Source organism: Pan paniscus, chromosome 2 (assembly GCF_029289425.2).
Source record: "Pan paniscus chromosome 2, NHGRI_mPanPan1-v2.0_pri, whole genome shotgun sequence".
Taxonomy (NCBI): domain Eukaryota; kingdom Metazoa; phylum Chordata; class Mammalia; order Primates; family Hominidae; genus Pan; species Pan paniscus.
Window position 1 is genome coordinate 128,961,172 of NC_085926.1, and position 22,289 is coordinate 128,983,460.

General features: G+C 39.3%; 2 protein-coding genes across 10 annotated transcripts in view; one reads left to right on the plus strand and one right to left on the minus strand.

Annotated features, from left to right (window-relative positions):
- Positions 1 to 12,130, plus strand: part of ATP2C1 (ATPase secretory pathway Ca2+ transporting 1) — a 163,820-nt gene extending 151,690 nt beyond the window's left edge. For all 9 annotated transcript variants that reach the window (XM_034957365.4, XM_034957366.4, XM_003829448.5 and 6 more), the window contains one exon: positions 11,598 to 12,130. In XM_034957365.4, the coding sequence (XP_034813256.2) occupies positions 11,598 to 11,693 (96 nt within the window). In that variant the 3' untranslated portion in view covers positions 11,694 to 12,130. The remainder of the gene's footprint in view (positions 1 to 11,597) is intronic.
- Positions 11,654 to 22,271, minus strand: ASTE1 (asteroid homolog 1). Its single transcript, XM_008954803.3, has 6 exons — positions 21,953 to 22,271; positions 20,918 to 21,038; positions 19,449 to 20,775; positions 13,944 to 14,154; positions 12,436 to 12,495; positions 11,654 to 11,785 (listed from the first exon to the last, which is right to left on the minus strand). Exons 3-5 carry the CDS (start codon positions 20,748 to 20,750, stop codon positions 12,446 to 12,448), a joined length of 1,563 nt encoding a protein of 520 aa, XP_008953051.1. The 5' UTR covers positions 20,751 to 20,775; positions 20,918 to 21,038; positions 21,953 to 22,271; the 3' UTR covers positions 11,654 to 11,785; positions 12,436 to 12,445.
- Positions 22,272 to 22,289: the final 18 nt, after the last annotated feature.

The window sequence follows — 22,289 nt, forward strand, 5'->3', positions numbered from 1 at the left end:
ATCATGCCTTCAGGAAGTTTTCAGTCAGTTCTGGAGACCAATGTGAAATATATCCAGTAGAGTGGTAAATGCTGTCCAGAATGCTACAGTAGTTGAAGGAGAGAAATAACTTCATGGGATCCTCAAAGAAATTTGTCATAGAAATTTCCTAGAACTAATGACAGCTGAATCAAATTTTAAGTTGGGAAACTCCGGCTGAGAAGCAGTAGGACAGTGCAGCCAAACAGCAAAGCCTCTGCAGAGGTGGTGGTAGGGGCTATAAGGAATCTGTGAAAACCACAATGAGTTTGACACTGTTAAGGCAGGAGGTACAGTGTGAAGGGTTGGAGAGATAGGCAGGAGCCTAATGCTGAAAGCAGAGACATTTGATTTGTCTGATAGCATGCCAGGGCATTTCAAGAGTTTGATGTGAGTTTGGATTTTTGTATCATAACATGCTGATGGAAGCACAGAGGGTCAGTTGTGAAGACTGAAATAGGGAGACCAGTTAGAAAATCAAGGAAGCTTAAGGAGTAAAGGGATAATTGAGCTGTGGCAGTCAGGATGGAGAGAAAGGCATGGAATTTGAATTGTCTTTTTTTTTTTTTTTTTTTTTTGAGGCAGGGTCTCACTCTGTCCCCCAGGTTGGAGTACAGTGGTGTGATCTTGGCTCACTGCAACTTCTGCCTCCCAGAATCAAGCGATCCTCCCACCTCAGCCTCCTGTGTATCTGGGATTACAGGTGCACACCACCATGTCTGGCTAATTTTTTTGTATTTTCGGTAAAGGCAGGGTTTCACCATATTACCCAGGCTGGTCTCGAACTCCTAAGCTCAGGTGATCCACCAGCCTTGGGCTCCCAAATGCTGGGATTAGGTGTGAACCACTGTGCCCAGCCTTGAATTTGTATCTTCTGAGAGATAGCATTGACATGACTGGACAGGAGAAAAGGAAAATGGAAAAGATACTAGTCTGTGGCCTTTGGCTTGAATAGTAGAGCTATTAGCAGAAGAACCTAAGCTAAGCAGGGTTTAATGGGACACAGGTCCATCTGAAATGTAAAGCTTGTGGTGTCTTTGAGATTTCCCAGCCGGATGTGTTAATCAAAGCTATAGCTGACTAATTATAAGCTAGTAGAAAAACAAGCATCCATTTTTTTTGTTGTTGTTAAATTAAGCGATAAGTCAAAGTAAACTCAGCTTTCACAAAATAAGATTTTCTTTAAAAACTTTCCTTTAGCATAGTTATTAATCAGCAAACAGTTGTAAATTCAAAATGCAGAAGGACAAGATAAGAATATTTCAATCTCCTTTGTTGTTGAATGTTAATAGGGAATCTGTTATTAAGGTTACTGACTGGAAAACACTGATCTGAATTACTGGTAGCAATTTTTTTGATACATGTAGTAAGACACTTTCTAAGAGGTGAGAGCATGTGTGTGTGTGTGTGTATATGTGTGTGTCTGTTTATGTGGCATACCACATAGCTTAAGGTATGCCACGTAAGGAAACCCCAATGAGTAAATAACATTACCATTAGAAAACAGCTACTTACTCTGAATGAGTAATTATGGCAGAAGAGTAGAAAACAATGTTGGTTTTTCATTTGTTTGTTTTTTGAGAAGGAGTCTTGCTCTGTTGCCCAGGCTGGAGTGCAGTGGTGCGATCTTGGCTCACTGCAACCTTTGCTTCCTGAGTTCAAGTGATTCTCCTGCCTCAGCCTCCCGAGTAGCTGGGATTACAGGCCTGTGCCACCATGCCCAGCTAATTTTTGCATATTTAGTAGAGACAGGGTTTTACCATGTTGGTCAGGCTGGTCTCGAATTCCTGACCTCAGGTGATCCATGCGCCTCAGCCTCCCAAAGTGCTGGGATTACGGGCATGAGCCACCACGGTTGGCCTGTTTATTTTTTTAAATTTTACTCGTAATTTTTTTGGCCTTTCTAGCCTCATATCCTACACAATGCTCCAATACAGTCCACTTCCAGATCATTTTGGACAGTGTTACTTTAAGTTGAAATTGTTTTTTCTCTGTCCCAATGTTGAGAATCAGAGCTTTTACCTCTACTTCAGAGCCCAGTGAAATGCCAACAAGAATAACCTTTCCAGATTTCTAGTGTGTGTGTGTGTGTGTGTGTGTTAGTACAGTTTCTTGTACACTTTTTTTTGTTTGAGGCAGGGTGTTGCTCTGTAGTGTGATCATGGCTCACTGCAGCCTGGACATCCTGGGCTCAAGTGATCCTCCTATCTCAGCCTCTCAAGTAGCTGGGACTGCAGGCGCATGCCACCATACCTAGCTAATTTTGTGTATTTTTTTTTTGTAGAGATTAGGTTTTGCCATGTTGCCCAGGCTGGTCTCAAACTCCTGGGCTCAAGCAATCTGCCCACTTTGGCCTCTCAAAGTGCTGGGATTATAAGCGTGAGCCATCACGCCCAGCCTCATTTCTTGTAAACACTCTTTGAATGTAGCAATAAGTTTGCATATAAAATTGTGGGATTTTATGTTTTAGAAAGCATTAAAAATTTAAGTTGAAAACACTTGTTGATAAATCTAAACAGAAATTTGGTGATCTCTTTCATTCAAAATTAAATGTCAAAGTTTGGGGAGAAAAGTGAAAACAATTATTTGAGCCATTAGTTTTTATCCTTAGAAATCCTTTTCTAATGTAAATCTGCTGGTGTTCTCGTGTACACGTGAACATATATGATGTAACAGCCTGTGCTTGCACAGCTGCTCCAGGTAGATGGTGTTTCATTTGCAGGTCACCGTACACGCCTGATTTTGCTATTCCTATCCTGTTTTACGCAAATCTGGCCAAACTGACAAATATACTGACAAAGGCCCACATTTCTGTGGTGGCTTCATGGCTGTTAGGCCTGACAGAACTTCTTTTCATATTTAACCCAAGGGTGCCCCAGAATCATTATTTCTTAAGCAATAGTTGCATTGCTCTACTTAATAACCCTTTTGAGTAGAAACCACATCTCATTGTTATGAGCACTCAATGCCAGAAACTGAGCAAACTGTTCTATATAAATTCCAGAGATCCATTTTTGGGCTCTGGATTTGTAGCTTTTGAAAAATGTGCCTTTTAATACAGTTTTTAAAAAAATTACTAATCTTCTCAACTACATTAAAGAACTTTCTATTAAAGTTTTCTCTGATAAGTATACCAAAGTGCCCTTTAGTTGACAAGTGACAATTTGGTGCCATCTTAGGGTCATAAATAAAATACCATATAATGCCTGGACCATTGCTCTTATCAGGTCTGCATCTTGCAGGCATACTGTGAAACACGTGATATGTGCATCTTACAAATAGGTGACTGTAGAAAATGTATGTCTGATAGGAAAGACATGACAAACTTTACATTTAAGCATTATTAGATCAATTTTAACAAGCTATAAATTAGTATGTTTTAATTCCTATTCCTGTCTCATATTCATCTGTGTGGTTGCGTAATAGGATTGCATTAGATTTTGTAAGTATTTTTCTATGTGGAGTGGGTCTGGATGGTTGGATGGTCCATGCATCAGCTAGAGGTATTACAAGTTAGGGAAATAGTTTAATTTGATCTTGTTTAACTCACCCACATGGAGCTATTATTTAGTTTTGGTGTAGAAACTATGGCCAGGCATGGTGACTCACACCCTTAATCCCAGCACTTTGAGAGGCTGGGGAAGGCGGGTTGCTTGAGGCCAGGAGTTCGAGACCAGTCTGGCCAACATGGCGAAACTAAAAATATAAAAATCTGTAGAGCGTGGTGATGCATCCCTGTAATCCCAGCTTCTTGGGAGGCTGAGAACCAGAACTGCTTGAACCTGGGAGGTGGAGGCTGCAGTGAGCCTAGATTGCGCCACTGCACTCCAGCCTGGGCAACAGAACAAGACTGTCTCAAAAAAAAAAAAAAAAAGGAAAGAAAAGAAAAACTGTGCCATGCTGGTCAAATTCTCCTGTTGCTTATTTTTGTAAATAAAGTTTTATTAGAACACAACTATCCACATTCATTTACAATATTGTTTATTGGCACTGTCATGCTGTGGCAGCAAAGGTGAGCAGTTGCAGCAAAGGTGAGCAGTTGCAAGGGACTATATGACCTGTAAAGCCTAAAATATTTACTATCTAGCCCTCTGTAGAAAGTTTGCCTACTCATTTAGATATTCAAAAAGAGGAAAATAGGCCCTGTACCTTGCATTCAGTGGATTAGAAAGGAAGTACCATCAATTTTCTCTACCCGCCAATCTCCCAACAGTATATTCTCTCTCGAATGGATGCTCTTGGTAGCAGATTTGATGTCAGTGACTACTCTGAGTCTCCATCAAGGCCCCCATGTAGAGAAAGTCAGAGTGTCTCAGACTGTTGTTAAAACATCATCAACCAGGAGGACATGCCATCACATTATCAAGGCTTCTTGTTCTTACAGTGGCTGGAGTGTTCTGATCTGCCGTCCCATCTGAATTGTGCTTCCCATCTCTCTCTCTTTGCTCACCCAATTTTTTATCCATCTGAAGCAGTCTGCTCCTATCTGGTTGATGGGCTCACTTCTACCTCTTGGATGCACAAGAGAAGTGGAGGTTTCCCTCCTATTGGTTGCACAAACCCAGAGAAATAAAGCTTAATCTGAATAGGCTAAAGTGTGTTATCTTGCTTAGAGAAGACAACATTTAGTAATAGCAGAAACTAAACTATCCTAACAGCTCAGTCTTAGGGAAAAAATATACTCACTAACTCATTTTTTCAGAACAGAACATTCTAAACCAAAACATATTTGCATAGTTCCCACAGATACCAAAAGGTGACTGTATATGTGCATGTATACATAAATATAAAAATATATTTATATTTTGAGAGAAAGACTTAGCTATTTTAACCAAATAGAATGTTTTCAGGAGTAGCAGGAATAGAAGAGATTGCATGTGCATTGTAGCATGTTCATTTTTCATTTGATTTCTGTCCCTAAAAACAGAATCCAGTGAAACTAGCTGGAAATACTTCTTTCATGTATTATCTCGTTCATTTACTTCTCTCATTTTAACAGACTGTTATATGGCCTGGTGCAGTCATGCCTTTTAAATTTTAAAACTTCCTTCCTTAACATGAAGTTCTCGTCTTAGAATTTTTACAGCTGGATGAACTTGAATTTGGTATTACTCACACCTCTGGAAAGAAATGCAGAAGCAGCTTATCCTGTATGGCTCAGAAAGCTGTTGCTGAAAGTGGGGTGTAATGTTTTTAATACATTTTTCCAAGAGTAGTATTTAATTTCAAATTGGTACAGGATGCAGAATCACTTTCAGCTGTGATGACTGAAATGTGTCATTAAAAGACATTACGAGATAAACACCAAGTACCCCACATCTATCTTATTGAAAATACAGTGTCATATTTTGAGTCAGGCACCACTGAAAGTTTATCCTTTTATGGAACTTCCTGGTCTTGGTAGTGACAGCTTTCCAGGTGCTGCTCAGGTAAATGGTACACCAGCCAGCCAAACAGCATGTGGTAGAGAGCAGCACCCAGTGAAATCTGGCAAACTTGCTAGGGGGAAAACTGGGTTTGGCCTCCTTAGGATTATGGAGTAGGGCCAGGTTATAACCCTGGTAGTTGCAGGAAGAGGAAATTCCTAGGAAATGGTAATATCTGCTCTTCATCTTTTTCTTTTTTTCTTTTTTTTTTTTTTTGAGATAGAGTCTTGCTCTGTCGCCCAGGCTGGAGTGCAGTGGAACGATCTCGGCTCACTGCAAGCTCTGCATCCCGGGTTCACACCATTCTCCGGCCTCAGCCTCCCAAGTAGCTGGGACTACAGGTGCCCGCCACCACACCCAGCTGATACTGTTTTTGTATTTTTAGTAGAGACGGGGTTTCACCATGTTAGCCAGGATGGTCTCGATCTCCTGACCTCATGATCTGCCCACCTCGGCCTCCCAAAGTGCTGGGATTACAGGTGTGAGCCACCACGCCCGGCCACCTTTTTCTATCTTTAAACATGCCAAGGGCTCTTTCAAATTGAGCTTTAAAAACACTACAGAAAACTCTCTGAACATAGGAAGAAGGGCTCAAGGGGGACAGGTACTCACATGGGGATAATTCCTTCTGGTCTTTTTTCATTATTTTCTAAGTTTGAGCTTGGCTGCCCATTGAAATTGTCTTGATAGTTTTCTACCCTTTCTAGTGTGGCTACTGCTGGAGTTGCTATAATAGTCTCACATTCCTGCCCATCTCTCTTCTTCACCATATTTGATAGTGTTGATCTCCTTTGCCTCTGCAAAATTCTGCTCTTAAACCTGTGGCAACTCTGGTCTCACGTTGTCTTAATCTTTGTACTGCTTAACACTCACTCACTTCTTCCCACATTCCTTGCTTTGCCCTGGCTTTTCATGTGCGGATATAACAATGGCTATCACTTATAACACACTTTTAGTATCAGGCACTGTGCTAAGTAACTTAAATATACTTGTTATTGTATCTTTTACACAATAATTTGGACTGTTATAATCCTTATTTTGCAGGTAGGGCAACTGAGGCATAGTCATTGATTTATTTCCTTTTGTGCACAAAGGAGAAAAAGATAATTCTAAGGGCTTTTTAGCTATGGTCTTTATCTTCTGAAATTCAAATTCAGATGTCAAAAGGTTAATTTTAATTCTTTCCCCATGATCAAATGGCATGAAAGACCTGTGATTATATTTACAGGATGCATATTAAACTTTCAAGGTCCAGGTGTCTCAAAAAGTGCTTGTAAAAAATAGACTTCTAGTATAATTTTATCACTACTAAATACAGAACACGATTAGGTTATAGTAAAAGTTTTCCTGTCTCTGCAGCTTTCTCTCTAAAATTTATTCATCTTAGCTGCCCAGAGTTCCTTTTGTTACTTGAACTGCTAATTGAAGACAGTTTCCAAAGCCTAAGATGAGATTTTATTTGTTAGAACTGAATTAGAAAGAGCAGGACCTAATCACTTGATTGCAAACATAGGAAACTAGATTTTGGAAAGGGAATATGGGATGTACAATAGTCTGCTTCTACACAGGTGTTCCTAATGTATATCTGATCTCAATTTTAAAATTCCTATTCTTTAAAGCCAGGTCAAAAGCCAGGTCTGAGAATCTTCTTGTGATTTAACCTCTTCTCATCCTGGTGACTGCTGTTTTCTTATTGTAGTATTCAGTCTGCACCTTGCCATTTTGCACTTGACAGACTGCTTTATATAAGGGTAAAAACCACAGTTACTTTTGCACCAACTTAATAAAATAATCTCTTGTCATTTCATTGTGTGTTGTCTCCCAAGCAGCCTGAACAAGAATGTCTTCTGCAGGGGGTTCAGGTGCTATGTCATCATTTTTCGGTGAACCACCTTACATACTCCTGTGAAGTGCCTGTGACCTCTCATCTAATACATGTAGGAGAAGATATACTCCAGAGTAGTATACTTAAAGGGACATTATTAGACTGTCGCTGCTTTACTGCAAGGCTGGATAATTTCAGTGGAATGGTCCTGAGTGCCATGGTTAGAGAAAGGAACCTGACTTATTACTTCTGCTGGAGGAAGACACTTTTAATGAAAGAAAAACATGGTAGATGTAATTCAGTGGGTTTAAGAAGCAGTGTTGATGATAACCCAGGAAATGGGACAGTTATATTAATATAGTCTCCAGATTAGCTTCAAACTCCAGGAATCAAGGTAGGGAGGATTTGATATAACAACGGTCTTACATGGTTTTTCTTTTCTTTTCTTTTTTTTTTTGAGACAGTCTTGCTCTGTCACCCAGGCTGGAGTACAGTGGCGCCATCTCGGTTCACTGCAGCCTCTGTCTCCCGGGTTCAAGCAATTCTCCCGCCTCAGCCTCCTGAGTAGCTGGGACTACAGGTGCCCTCCATGATGCCCGGCTAATTTTTGTATTTTTAGTAGAGACGGGGTTTCACCATGTCGGCCAGGCTGGTCTTGAACTCCTGACCTCAAATGATCTGCCCGCCTTGGCCTTCCAAAGTGCTGGGATTACAGGTGTGAGCCACTACATCCAGCACCGGTCTCACATGTTTATAGTCCTCATTAGATACCTTATTTTCCAGTAACATTTCTTCTCAAAAATAGATGTACTTGACTACTCTTTTCTTGATTCTTCTGGGAATAACCATCTCTTTGGAGATGGTTGTTAGTAAGGTTATAAAAATAACCTTACTGAGGAACTCCCATGCAATCCTCTGAAAATAATAAAAATTTCCTTATTTCAAGAACTCTTATTTAACAAAGTAATTGTTAGGGTTGAATACTCTAGGGGCAAATGATGTATTGTGCCTTTTGTAAAAGTCAACACTTGGCAGGTGTGTGTTTGACACTGGCTGATGCTGGGCTTATTTCTCTAAGAGTATGGTAATTCTAGTAAAGAAAATTGTTTATCAGATATTAGGAACTGTACATAGGCCTGCTCAAAATGGCAGCTTTAAAGCTACCTTTAGGGCTATTCCTGATGGAATATACCAGTGGGAGAGTACAGAAGGAAGAACACAATTTGTATGAATACAAGTAAAATGAAGGTTGAGTATATTTTCAGATCTTGCCCAATGCATTTATTCTACTTGGTTCTCTTTATTTTCAAGTTCTCATTTGGAACTGGCTGGCACCTTCACAACTCTGGGTATTTCTAATTTTAGCAGCCTCTATTTGGCAGTATTTTCCAGAACAGTACCTTTTAAACTTTTTCCCTACAGTCCACAGTAAGGAATATATTTTACACAATCACCTAATACATGATATGTATATCTGATATTTTCCATTCTAACTTTTTCATTAAAAAATGCTGGGTATGACTCATTAAATACTTTCACATCTCATTAATGGGTCAAAATCTGTAGTATAAAGAGGGCATAGGGTCTGGTATTGCTGCATATATCTCTTGATATTTTCACTTCTCACTCTTTCCTCCTTCTCCAGGTCTAACAGCTCAGGATGCTGTTTCTTATTTGGCTGAAGCCATTAGTTTCAACTTCTCCTTTAAAACCTGGAGTGCACCTAAAGTGCTCTTCAGTCCTGTCATGGTCTCATTGACTAAGTACTTGCTTTTAGTAGAGACAGTTTTCTGTCTGGCATCCTCACTTCTAACTTTCGTTGGCCAGACTTCATACTAAAGTACAAAGAGGAAACTGTTTTTAAAACTTTTTGAAATGATAACCAGCTGCTACTTAAAGGCAATAATTGAGTGAGACTTCTACTTTCTGAGAATGTAGCTGGCTGAATTGCTGCAATTTAAAGCATATAGACTATATTACCATTAACTTGCTGAAATGGAACATGAGAAGTATAAACATGGTTTCAAACATATTTAGAAATACAGAAGCTTCTTAAATCAGGTTGTATTTATTAAAAACAAAATACAAAATAACTTGGAATTCAGATTATTGTGATGTTTATCCCGTAACAGGTCAGTCCTAAAGAAAAAGCTAATTGTTTCAAGGGTGGTAACAGAAGAATTTTACGTAAGGATTATATTAAATACATCTAGTTTGATGCAAACTGAGTTTTATTCAATGTTGGAGGCCTCACTATGTTCCTCTAAGTTTTCAACCATTAACAACCCAAACCGGTTGTTTCCCTCATACCAACACTTGGTGTGTGCAGTGGTTCTCCCTCTGTTCTTAGAACAGCTGGTATTCTGTTTCTTCTGCCTTTTTTTTTTTGAATTTGATCTACCTTTTGGTAGGAATATTTCAGCGGGGGCATATGACCTTGTGGCATTGAATAGATGTTCATAAAGTTGCTTAGCCTCAGGACATATGCTCAGGAGACTTTCTACAGAGGTCGATGCTAGCAGTTGCTGGCATAGTCCGTGCACCAGGCTTCCACTGTACAGTCTGTTCAAAGCAAGAAAAAAGTATGTTGTTAAAGAAGTAATTCAGTGCAACAGGATAACTACCATTGACATAGCTTCAACAAATGCATCTAAACAATGAGAGCTCTTATTGCTCTATAATATTATTGAAATTACTTAAGAATAATCTGTTCTTTGAAGGAAGGAACTGAGCTGGTATGACAAAGATTCTTTGCTGGTGATACTTAAAAACTTTTCATCAACAAATTACATGATGCATGCTTAGTGGTTTTGCAGCTAGCCCCAGGCTGAGCAGGTGTCTTTAACAAACACTTTAATTTTAAAGAAAAGGAATTTAAAAGGACCCTGATAAACCAAACAGGCAGTTTGTTAGAATATGAGAAAATTTATTGGCATCATTTGCAAGGTCATTCACTGAGACTAAAAACCTACTTCACAAATAGAAGATGGGATTAATTGGAATCCACAAGTTTATTATGGACAAAGCTGATAAACTGGTACCTTAGCAATCCATGTAGAACCATCATTTAATCAGTGTAACATCTCTGTGTAAAAAGCCTTGGTTATGCTAAGATTCAAGAACAATCCTGCTGTTTAAATCATTATTAAGAGAACTGTTTTGTTTTGCATTTCCTGTTTTGTTTTAAAAGGATTTGTGGTAACTAAAGAGGATCCAGTCAAGAATGGCCTTAAATTATTAAATGAAAGAAATAAAGAATCCAGGGGTCAAAGGCCAATTAGTCTTATTTGTGTTAGCTCAGATGTAAGGCCCAGAGATATATTAACAACACTGTTTACTGCCAGGAGGCTTTTTACCTTGAAACATGTAAAGTCCCACCATATTTTGTATGCGTCCATATATCCTCATTCAAAGTATTGAAGGCACTGGGGCTGCAACAGCAAATAAAATAGACAAGCCCCTCCCCCCACAGAGTTTACATCTGAGTGGAGAGACAAACAAAACACAATCTGTCTCCTTTTTATCTTCATCTCTCCCTCAAGTACCTCCTGGATGGTCAATTACCAAGATGTCCAATCCATTGATCCTATCACTTTTTTCACTGCTCCACACCCTACTGCTGCTGTCACTTCTTTTTATCATACCCAGCTTAAACTCCACAGACAAACATTATAATTACTCTGTGGCACATAGGCTCAACTCCCTTATTGTCCTTCTTGCCTGGTAAAGCAAACATCCTAGGTTAAGTTCACTTGGGCATCTACTCATCATCTCACTTAGAATGAAAGCTCCATTAGAGCTGAGATTCTGTTTTTGTCCCTACACCCTAGCACAGGGTAGGCATTTAATATCTGGATGAATGAGTAAGCCATATGCCAAGTGGTAAGAAATGCAATTGAAAAAAAAATAGAGTAACAGGACTAGAGTGAATGAGGGTAGACAGTGTGTCTCACTAGGGTGGGTTATCAGAAAAAGGCTCTACAAAGTGAATTTAAAGACCGAGAGGAAAGGAGAGAGTTGTATCCTACCAATGATTGCCTCCCCTCTCCCACATATTAATGTATTACTTAAAGGAACTGATTTTTTAAAATTGGATTGAATCATGGAAACATTCTTTGAGAATATGGAAATAATTTAATATTTTTCCCGTTTCCAGCTCTTCAGCTGTAACAGTGACTCAAAATCAATTACATTAAGATTAGTTTTTTTTTTTGTTTTGGTTTTTTTTTTTAAGTAACTTTGTTGCTTTAAATATAAGTGAAAATACTGTATTTACTTTTGTGTGCTTCCATCTGAACTAAAGTTTCCCATGGTGCTTACCGAGTTAGGTCTGGCTCTGGGAGAGGAGTGGACAGCAGCTGGTTGAGATACATCCCCATCTGGAGACAGGACTGCCACTGACAGAAGATGTGAGCTGTGTCTAAGTCCAGTCTTGTGCCCAGCCGTGTCTGCGCCTTCACTCTTTGGAACTCTGCATACAACATCTTAGCACCATCTTCCTGCAGCTCTTCCTTACCTAAATAAAGAAACAGCCCAAGGGCAGTATTTCTAAAAGCACTGTAACAGCTTTTCATTTTCTCCACATATACTACAAATTCTATAAAGAAAGAAATTAATTTAAAAAAACTAAGATGTTTTTCTTTTCTGGCTTCATAAATGCCTTGCTGTATAAATTGAAATATTGATACTGAACTGTCTTTTTAATGATGACCTAACTTTATTCAACCCATCGGAATTTACTTTTTCCCTGAAATAAGATCTTTTCCACTGGTCTACTACCTGACCATAAACATGTCTGCATTTGAATTCTCTAAACCCTAAATCTGTGTCTATGAAAAATACAAATGACTATTAAATATTATTCTCTTTACTGTTCTCTTTCACCGAAACTCCCAAGCTGTGGTGCATTTGTGTTAAAGAAACAACCTGTGTGTTCAAAACACATTTTGACCTCTGTGTTTTATAGGAGGAAGCTAAAGTATGACTTGGAGAATTTGGCAAATAATCATTTTCTTTTCATAGTAGAGGATAAGGGGCAAGAAGCAACAATCCTAGGAAATAAGGAATGTTGTGTGTTTTTAGCTGTAAGTTTCTACAGATTTGTTTGGGCAGGGGTGCACAAAATAACATCTGGACCAATTTGAAAATAATAAAAAGGAGGCCCACCTTTTACCAACTAGCGAGGAGCAAGACACTGAGCCTGCCTGGGTACAGGGTCCACATTTCCTAAAAGAAAAGAAACAGACCCTTGACATGCCCCTTCTCTTGGACTCAGGTAAAAACTTAATAGGCTTGTGCTCTGAGAGCTTTCTTATACTGTATTTATTATTCAATCAGAGGAAATACTCTAAACCTGTGTTCATAAAGCAGCAGTGGGACTTAACTGATTTGTTTTGTGTTAAGTTGGCTGTCATATAACAACAGTCCCTCTGACAGCTGTCAAGCTTGAGCCTTAATACTTTAGAAACAGGAATCCATGCTGTTTCATTCTTTTATCTAACTTATTAAAATAGTAAACTAGAGTAGCACGATCTAATAGAACTTTCTGCAGTGCTGTCCAATACAGTAGGCTAGCCTATAGCCATATGTAACTACCTGACACTTGAAGTGTGGCTAGTGTGACTGAAAAGCTGAATTTTTAATTTAAATGGAATTTAACTTTGGCCATGTGTGGCTAGTAGCCACCATATTAGATAGTACTATTCTAGAGTATAATTATTATGCATGTTTATACAGTGTTAGAGCATTCATAATCTTTAAAGAGGATATTCCACTGAAGTATTAAAGTGTCCCAGTGTTTCAGCATTTACTTCACCTGGTATTATATGCAGATGAACTTGCCTCAGTGTATTTAAGAGATATTACTGGCCGGGCGCGGTGGCTCATGCTTGTAATCCCAGCACTTTGGGAGGCTGAGGCGGGTGGATCACAAGGTCAGGAGTTCAAGACCAGCCTGGCCAAGATGGTGAAACCCCGTCTCTACTAAAAATACAAAAATTAGCTGGGCGCGGTGACAGGCACCTGTAATCCCAGCTACGCGGAAGGCTGAGGCAGAAGAATCACTGGAACCCAGGTGGCAGAGGTTGCAGTGAGCCAAGATTGCACCACTGCACTCCAGCCTAGGCAACACAGTGAGACTCCATCTCAAAAAAAAAAAAAAAAAAAGGACAAATTACTATTTCTGCCATCACTACTTACATACTAATTGAAACCTACAGCAGAGAAAAAGGAATAAAAAGATGTATAAGCAAGAATGTAGTGGTTGTAGGTATTTAGATAAGTTTCACTTCTGGGCAAGTTTCTTGTGATGACGTTGCTGCTGTGCTAATAACTGGATAGGTAACATGGAATACAAAATGCAGCTGGCAAAATACACTGTCACAATTCACAAGTTAAAGGAGTAGGTGCCACCAAACAGATGGGAGTTGGCAGTACCCCAACACATCTCACTGCTGTATACTTAAGATTCAAGCCCTCCAGCACTGAGCCTGGCACATGAAGTGTTAAAAAATATTTACCAATGAATGAATGATATTTTGGTGCCTCCACATCTAAGTTCTGATACAATTAATGGGAGTAAATAATCCAAGAATACTTTTTTGTTTGTGTAAACTCGAGTAAACAGTTTGCAAGCAACATGCCACAATATACTCCTGTAATTTCCAGTTACCTACCAGGGCTGTTGATTATGGCAATCAAGGGCCCCACTAGCATTGTGAGCAGTAAGGATTGTAGATGATGTAGCTTTGCTTTGGTCTCGGTGTGCTGCAACCAGTAGCAACTGACAGCAATGGGCAACTTCAGTGAAGTAGGGATTGGCTCCAGAATGGTCTGTTTCACCTTCAGGGTTTCTAACAGAAGCATCTGCCGCCTCCTTAAGGAGAGCTGAAAATACACACCAAGCATCCTGCAAGTTACTTTGGGAAATGTCTGTTATTTCTTTTTTCCACCATAGCATGAAGAGATTTAATGCTACTGAAACTTCTGTCAGCTGTTAAACTTACCTTCTTGTGGGAAAAAAAATCAGCCACACTCACAGCATTTAGAACATTAATAAGATGCTTTATAAATATGGTTGGTTGAATGGGTGTACTGCCTACTCCTACACCTTTACTTATGTCATTCCATCCTCTTTGTATACGCTGGTGAGCATCTTCAGTGCACGTCACCTGGGAAGCTCGTTAAAAATTCAATCCTTAGGCCCTACTCCATAAATTTTGATTGACTAATCTGAGAGCCCAGGAATATACATTTTAACTAGCAGCCCAAGTATTCTACTTTGAGAAACAAAGCTGTATACTCAACACCACCTGTATATGCCTGTGCAACAGGCATTTGCCTTCAGCATGATGCCATTACTAATTGCCTCCAGAAGACAAACGTTGCTTATAGGAACCCTATGTGGCATATACTCTATTTGTTTGGGTCCTGTCTCATGTCCCTTCCCTGTTGAATGCTTTATTGTCTTTGCATAAAAGACACACAGGGAGTGTCCCAGGGTGGCTGCTTGTAGATTAGAGGTATATTCAAGGGAGATAGGAATATTTTAAGGACTACTTGCATTGTGCTTGGAGTAACACGCCATACTTTTACTTCATGGTTTAGCGTGTACTTCAAATAAAAGCTCAGAAGTAAAACAGCTATAAGAGCACTGAGGTTCTTGTTGAAATAATTTTACCTTAATGAATTACCAAGACCTTGTAAGAACCAGAAGGGGGACCTTACAGGTCATGCACTCAGGAATATTAAAAGGTCATCTTCTGGGGGACTTTATAATCAAACTTTAAGAAACACAAAAGCTGTATTCCTAGTGTCTGCACACAGCCAGAAAAAGATTTTCTGCTTTCTGGAAAGTTGAGATGGTAATAACATTTCTCAGCATGTAACATCTAGTTAGTAGAAAGAGTGGTTGACAGCTGAGACTAAAGATGTTAACCTGAAACAAAACACATCATAAATGACAAAATAGTTTTATCATTAATGCATGAAAACTTTAAATACTACGATTATTTCTAAATACTGCTTTTAATAATATTGTGATACAAATTTTAAAATTAGAAATATGCAAAGAACTTTATAGTATAACCAATCACCCCTACTGGAAGTAGTTTTAACTACTTAAATTTTAAGTAAAGTGGAAACTAAACTCTTAAACTGGTTTTTAAAATGCACTAAGTAGAGCTAAGAAAATACACCAACTCTTTTCTGATATATATTTAAATTACTGAATTATAGAGCCAAGTTACAACTTTTCATAAACAAAGCAGTCTGGGCTTTGACTTCAGAGATGTTCCGCCCTGCACTAACCCTGTGGCTTTGGTCGAAAGGTTTCTGACCTTTTCTACAGTCTGTCTGACTTATCTGTAAAATGGTCATTATAATGACTTGTATAAGATGTTTCATCAAACCCACCAGTCCACAGTCCCTTCCAAAAGGGGAAGTACTCAACTCACAGCCCTTAACGTTAGTTAGGTTTTATCCCATGTGACAACTACTTTCCCTCTTCCCCAGGGGGAGCGAAAGCACAAGCCTGCAGAAGCAGCTGCCCCGAGAGGCAGAGATGCCCAGAGAGAGACTGGTCTTGGCTGCCTTACTCCTTAAGAATGATCCACTTTTGTGTCTCCTTATGATTAACCTCCCATTGGTTAACTTGAATGGTGCTCTGTCCATTGCAACTAACATAACCAAAATGAAACCCTATCCCATGTGGTTATTGCGGGAATTAAATGAGAGACTGTATAAAGTTTTTATTAACAACAGCTGGCCAAAGCAGATAATGTATTACAAGATCTAAAAAACAAAATGAATAGGTACTATCACAAGGTTTCTATACTTGTACTTGCATTTGTGTTTGGAATCACATGAGCACCTGGTACATTTATAATTTTCAGGGGCTAATTAGAACCATTAGCACTGAGCTAAATTCAGAATTGATAAGTTTATGCCAAGAGAAAGCTGGGTGATAGCAGAGCGCAGAGAATGAACTAAAATTTCACTCTATTTTGAATCCAGGTAAATGATGAGAACACTTAAGTCATCTCTACTTAGCAAGGAATATAAGCAGCCTGCTATACTCATGGATTCAGTTGGATTTCCATGTGGGGGGAAAAGGTATCCTGATCCCTATTTCACATCATACGCACCCACAAAAAACCAATTCTAGATACATTATAGATCTAAATGTGAACAGCAAAAAAACATTTTCATGACCGTGGAGTAGGCAGTTTCTTAAGCAGTTCACAAAAGTGGTAACCATAAATAATAAAAATTTAAATTACAGTATATTAAGAACTTCTGTTCATCAAAACATACTAAAGAGTGAATAAACAATGGGAGAAACTATTCACAATATGTTATTTGACAAAGGACCCGTATATGATAAAAATGAGCAAAAAACTATACAGAAACTTCATATAATAGAGTATCACATGGCTAATGAACACATGGAAATGGAAGATTGGAAAGAACCCAAATGCTCATAAGCTGTGTAATGAAAAAAAATGTTCTTAAGTGTATAATGGTAATACACCAAAATAGAAAAATGTTACAGCAATGAGAAATGAATGATCAACTACTCACAGCAATGTGAATGAATCTCATGTGGAATAAAAGCCAGATGAAAGAATTCATTTCTAAAGTAATAATTCAGTTAAAACTATTGTGTTGTTAAACAGGAGAGTGATTATAGAGAGTTGCAGAGCGAGTGACTGGAACCAGACACTAGGAGAAGCTTCTAGGGTGGCGATAATGATTCATCTGGATCTTCTTTGCATGGATGTATAGACCTTGCAAAAATTTATCATGCTGTACGATTATTTGGGCACTTTACTGTGTTTATACTCAAGGAAGCATGAATTGCAAAGGAACAAGATGAAACTTTAGGGGTTATGGATACATTGATTATTTTAATTGTAGGATGACTTCACAGATGTAGACATGTCAAAACTCATCAAAGTACACACTTTATGTGCACTTTACTGTACACTACTTATTCCTCAGTAAAGCCATTACATTTTTTTTAAAAAAAAAACTCCCCAACAGCACCATTTATGTTTGAGTAGAAATGTAATTTCAGCAAAACATTAATAATGTAGCTAGTTTGAATTTTATTGGTGTGGGTAAAGTTTTAATAAATCCCTTGTTTGAGATTGACTTACGCTCCATTTTCTAGTTTTGTACCCCTGGAAATGTGCTAAAGGTAGATTGTCAGTTGTGTTACCAAGCATTATAAAAATGACTTATAAAATTGCATCTAAGCTTAAACTATATATAAATGAACTATAAACACCTGATGGGGACACCATATCTTGGGGCTTCCCTGAGTGCAGTGTCTTGTAAGTAGGATGTCCCTTGCAGGGACCTAGCTATGTTTATGGAATTATTATAAGAAAGACTGGATCCTATAGGGAACGGGGCTTTTAAGCTACTGAAACCTTTTCTTCTCCTTTATCTAACTGAGGTATAATTCATATGTCATAAAAGTCATCCTTTTAAAGTATACAATTCAGTGGGTTTAGTGTATATATATTTTTAGAGACAGGGTTTTGCTCAACAGGGAGCACAATCATAGCTCACTACAGGCTTGACCTCCTGGGCTCGAGCAATCCTCCAACCTCAGCCTCTTGAGTAGCTGTACCACCATGCCTGGCAAAAATTTTTTTTTTTTTTTTTTTTTTTTTAGTAGAGACAGTCTTGTTGTGTTGCCCAGGCTGGTCTTGAACTACTGGCCTCAAGTGATCCTCCCACTTTGGCCTCCCAAAGTGCTGGGCTTACAGGCATGAGCCATCTTGCCTTGGTTTAGTATATTTATAAACTTGTGCAGCCATCACTAATTCCAAAACATTTTCTTCACCCCCAACCAAAGAAACCTTGGGGGTTTAACAGTCACTCGCCAATGCCAAGAAGGCTCTTGGACTCACTGCCCAATGCCAAGAAGGCTCTTGCACTCATTCACTATGACATTCATCTCCTCCTGTCTGAGATGTGACTGAAGAGGAGGCTAAGAGGCTAGTTCCTGGTCAGCTGTATAGCCCAGGGAATGGCACTACTGATATTTTGGGCTAGAGATTCTTTGTTATGGGACACTTTCCTGTGCACTGTAAGACTTACAGGTTGTAAAATTTAGCAGCATCTTTGGCCTCTCCCCACTAGATACCGATAGCAACCACTACCCCTTCTACTCCCTAGGTAGGGACAACAAAAATGTCTCCAGGCATTGCCAAATGTCCTCTGGGGGACAAAATCACCAATGGTGATAAAGCTTTGGTGTAGACTGATAACAGTGCTGGGAGAACTCTGACAGAAAAGGAAGACCTGACTTAAATCCACTGGGAAGCTGTGGTTGCCGTCCTACATCCTTGAGTAGACTGGTGCCACATGTGGTCTGTGAGTTTTGTGAGACTGAATATTTCATTGGATCTAAGAAGATCCCCTAATGGGCATTGCAATTGTTTTTTTTTAAGTTATCTCTATTTAATGTCTAAATCTAGTTCTTTTATCAGCATAGTTTCATATCTATTTGTAATTTTAAATATATATGTAATATAAAAAGACAACACTGGGATCCATGAGAATTTTTTTCTCCTTGAAAAGGTGGTCTGGGTGTTACTCAGGTTTAAGCAACACTAAGTTAGACTAAGAGTCATGTTTTCTGTATCAAACTAGGCAAATAACCATAATGACACAAAAACCTATTTTAAAAAAGGTATTCATTAATAAAAGTTAAAAAATTAGACCTTAGCATCAGTACTAACCTTATCTGAAATCCGATGTAGTCTGAGATGTTGTGCCTATGATTAGTGTCTATACACTTTTTTTGCAGTTGTGAATTTTTTCCCTTTTTTTTTTCAGCCACGTAACCCATTCTATTGATAGCTAGTATTAACCTAGTAGTAATAACAATATAGTAGTAATAACTGTGAAGATAACACAGACTACTGAAGTACAGTGGAAATGGTAGATTTAGAGCTAAAAGAGCTGGGTTTGAGTCCTAGCACTGACACTTTCTGGCTAAGACATTACCTAGTTCACTCAAGTTCTAGATTTCTTAGCTACGACATGAGGGCAAGATAGCACTCAACCTCATCAGTTTGTTATAGTAAGTGAACTAATATAGAAGACAGCACTTTGTATCCTGTAAAGTACTTTACAAAAATTTCATTAGTATTAAAAATACTTACCTCAGTCAATCTGCTTAAGTCAGAATGATCCTTGGCCAGTTCTACTGCATCAATGATTGAGGTTCTGATATTTTTATTAATCCTTTCCACTTCACTGAAAGCTAGAGGCTGAGGAGGCAATGCATTCCAGGATGTCTTGTCCAGATGTGGTGAGGCATTTAAAAGAAGCCCATACATGATTTGCCTGATGGGCTGAGATATTCTGTGGGCATTTGGTTGCTGCATGTTTTCCACCTGTGTGGGAAGAATGGTCCGTCTTAGGACCAAAGCATCACTGATGAAAGGAGATAGCTGGCCTTTAGCTAAAGCCACTAATACCCATTCTGGTAAACCAAGATTCAAGGCATCTGGACAGACATAAGTACCACACTGGAAGAAGTCCTGTAGCTTCACCTGGGACTGTTGGTATTCTTCCATGGAACAGCAGAGAAGTTCCTTAACATTTTCTCGATCCTTTTTTGGGAGGTATTTCAGAACATTATCTAGTGCTTCGGTAGGGTTGGCAAAATGAGACAACCAATTCAGAAGTCCCAGGATTCGGTGGTGTCTCCTCCCTTTAGAACTGGTAGCTCCAAGAGGAAGACGTGCTTTACTTAAGAATGTCTCCATGATGGGTAGATTAACATGGTCATTTCCACATAGCACCGCAAAGAGAGGTAGTAGAGCTTTATTCATATTGCTGAAGTGATGGCAGAATGCATCAAGGGAAAAGCATTTGGCAGGGATATAGTTTTGTGTGCCCTTAATAGTGTTCATATTTCTCCACTGAAAGCTATTCAATGGGCAAAACCCAGTTTTCAGGTCAAAAATGCAAAAGTCACTATCTGATGATAACACAGGGCAATTCCAATGGTTAGCAAGTGTCATAATGTCCCGATCTGCTTCTGAAAAGCACTGGACAAAACACACCCGCAGCTTGATCAAAACCTGTATGAATACTTCCCGGATGAGTAAGGGACATACATACCCACTCCCACCAACAGAAAGGGAATGGGCCATCTGGATCTTCTCTCTAGCTCTATCCTTTAAAGTTGTAAGCTTTTTATCTGAAATGTCACATCCTCCATCTAATACAACATATGGGCATATATTACAAGCAAACAGTGATTCAAAGAATTTTTGTACAACATCTGCAAAAGAATCATAGTCCCCTCCATACCGGAGATCCAAGTTTGAACTGAAGCAAAGACGGTGGAAAAGAGCATAACCATCAATGACAATTTTTGTGTCCCGCAACTTCAAATCAGTGAAGAACTCATTACTGTGATCTTCCACAAAACTCATTAGTCCTCGGATACCCATGATGACAGTCTAAAGAATTAATCGCCTGTTTAAAACAACAGAAAACATTTTCAATTGATGCTAGTTATGGGGCACCAAGTCATTGCTTCCAGCACCATTAAATCAATAGCAAATGTTATGAAATGCTCTTTAGATAGAACATAGATATCAACATCATAAATTCTTACCTAGATCCTCAAGCAATGTTAGCTGTGCTTTTTCATTCTCCTTTGCTTTCTGATACAAGGCACAAACTCAATGGTTTCATGGGTTGTAATCTTTGGATGGTGACAGAGGCTGCTGCTAATTCTAAAGAAAAATCAGTTGAAGTCCATTACTGACACACCAGTATAGAAGTTCTGTGAACTTTGATTCTTAAGTGGTAATAGTCAACATCTTACAGCACAGAGTATTTGTTTTGTGGGGTCAAAGTAAAAAGTCCTAAGCTAAAAAAAAGATATCATTATTCATCTCATAATCACAAAGCATTTGGGCTTCAGTAAAGTAAGGTGTGTAGGACCTATGATAAGGATCAAGTTTTTCTTTTATATTGACAATCAGTCACGGAACTTCTTTCAGGCTTTGGATTTGTGGGCCCTTCTTAATTGGCATAGTTTTTGGTATAAGGAAAACTGCTTCATGCCTCTAGGAACCCCTCTATCCAGTTACACCCCTAACCACGAGCTCTTTTCATCATCTTATTTTGCATATCTGGCCCAGCTACGCTTCCTCACCTGGCTAACTTAACTCGCAGGATCAGAATTGATGGTTTTTCTTTTGACACCTCGGGCTTCAATATGGCACAGCACGGTACTGTTACTATTACTTAAAATCGTGACATTTTGTCAGTCATGGATTTTTTTTTGCTATAATTTTGATTTTTAGAGATTGCATTAAAACTTACCTTGATTACTGAATTTTATTGGCATCCATTTACATTTTACACTTATCTCACCCTAGTTCCAGCCCTGTCAGTATCTCAGAACCTTATCCTGTATAGTACTTATTTCTTTGCAAGATAGTTTTGTAAAGCGTCCATAAGCAGAGACTGTGTCAAGGCGTCCTACGCAAATTACAGGACCTTGCACAGACAGTTGCATAGAGCTGCATAGGGGAAAGGCGGGCAAAAGGTCTGACCTAAGTCTTCAAACACAGGCCTTCATACACCGTGCCACCTCGGCCCTCACAACCCGCCACCCGGACCTGCAGCAGAGCCCACCTACTCTGTCCTCCCAGAGGAGTAGCTGCTCCATCAGAAGCCCGCTAGAGCCCAGCGAGGACTGGCTCCTGCACGTGAGAGTCCAATCTCAAGAGCGGGAACCGGAAGTCTCCCGGTGTGACGTCTCTGGGAAGTACAGTTCCGTGATGCCGGTGGCGCCAGACTGAGCCAAGGAGCAGGTGTTCTCGGGCCCGGAGGCGCTAAGTAGCTAAAGAGGGCTGGGACGTACGTTCCGAAATGGCTGCTGTCAGGCTAGGAAAGCTTGGCCCGCCGGTCCTCCTCTGCTTTCTCCGCCTACTTGGGTCGGCGAACACTTCCGCCTTGGTGCCGCCTCGCCCCGA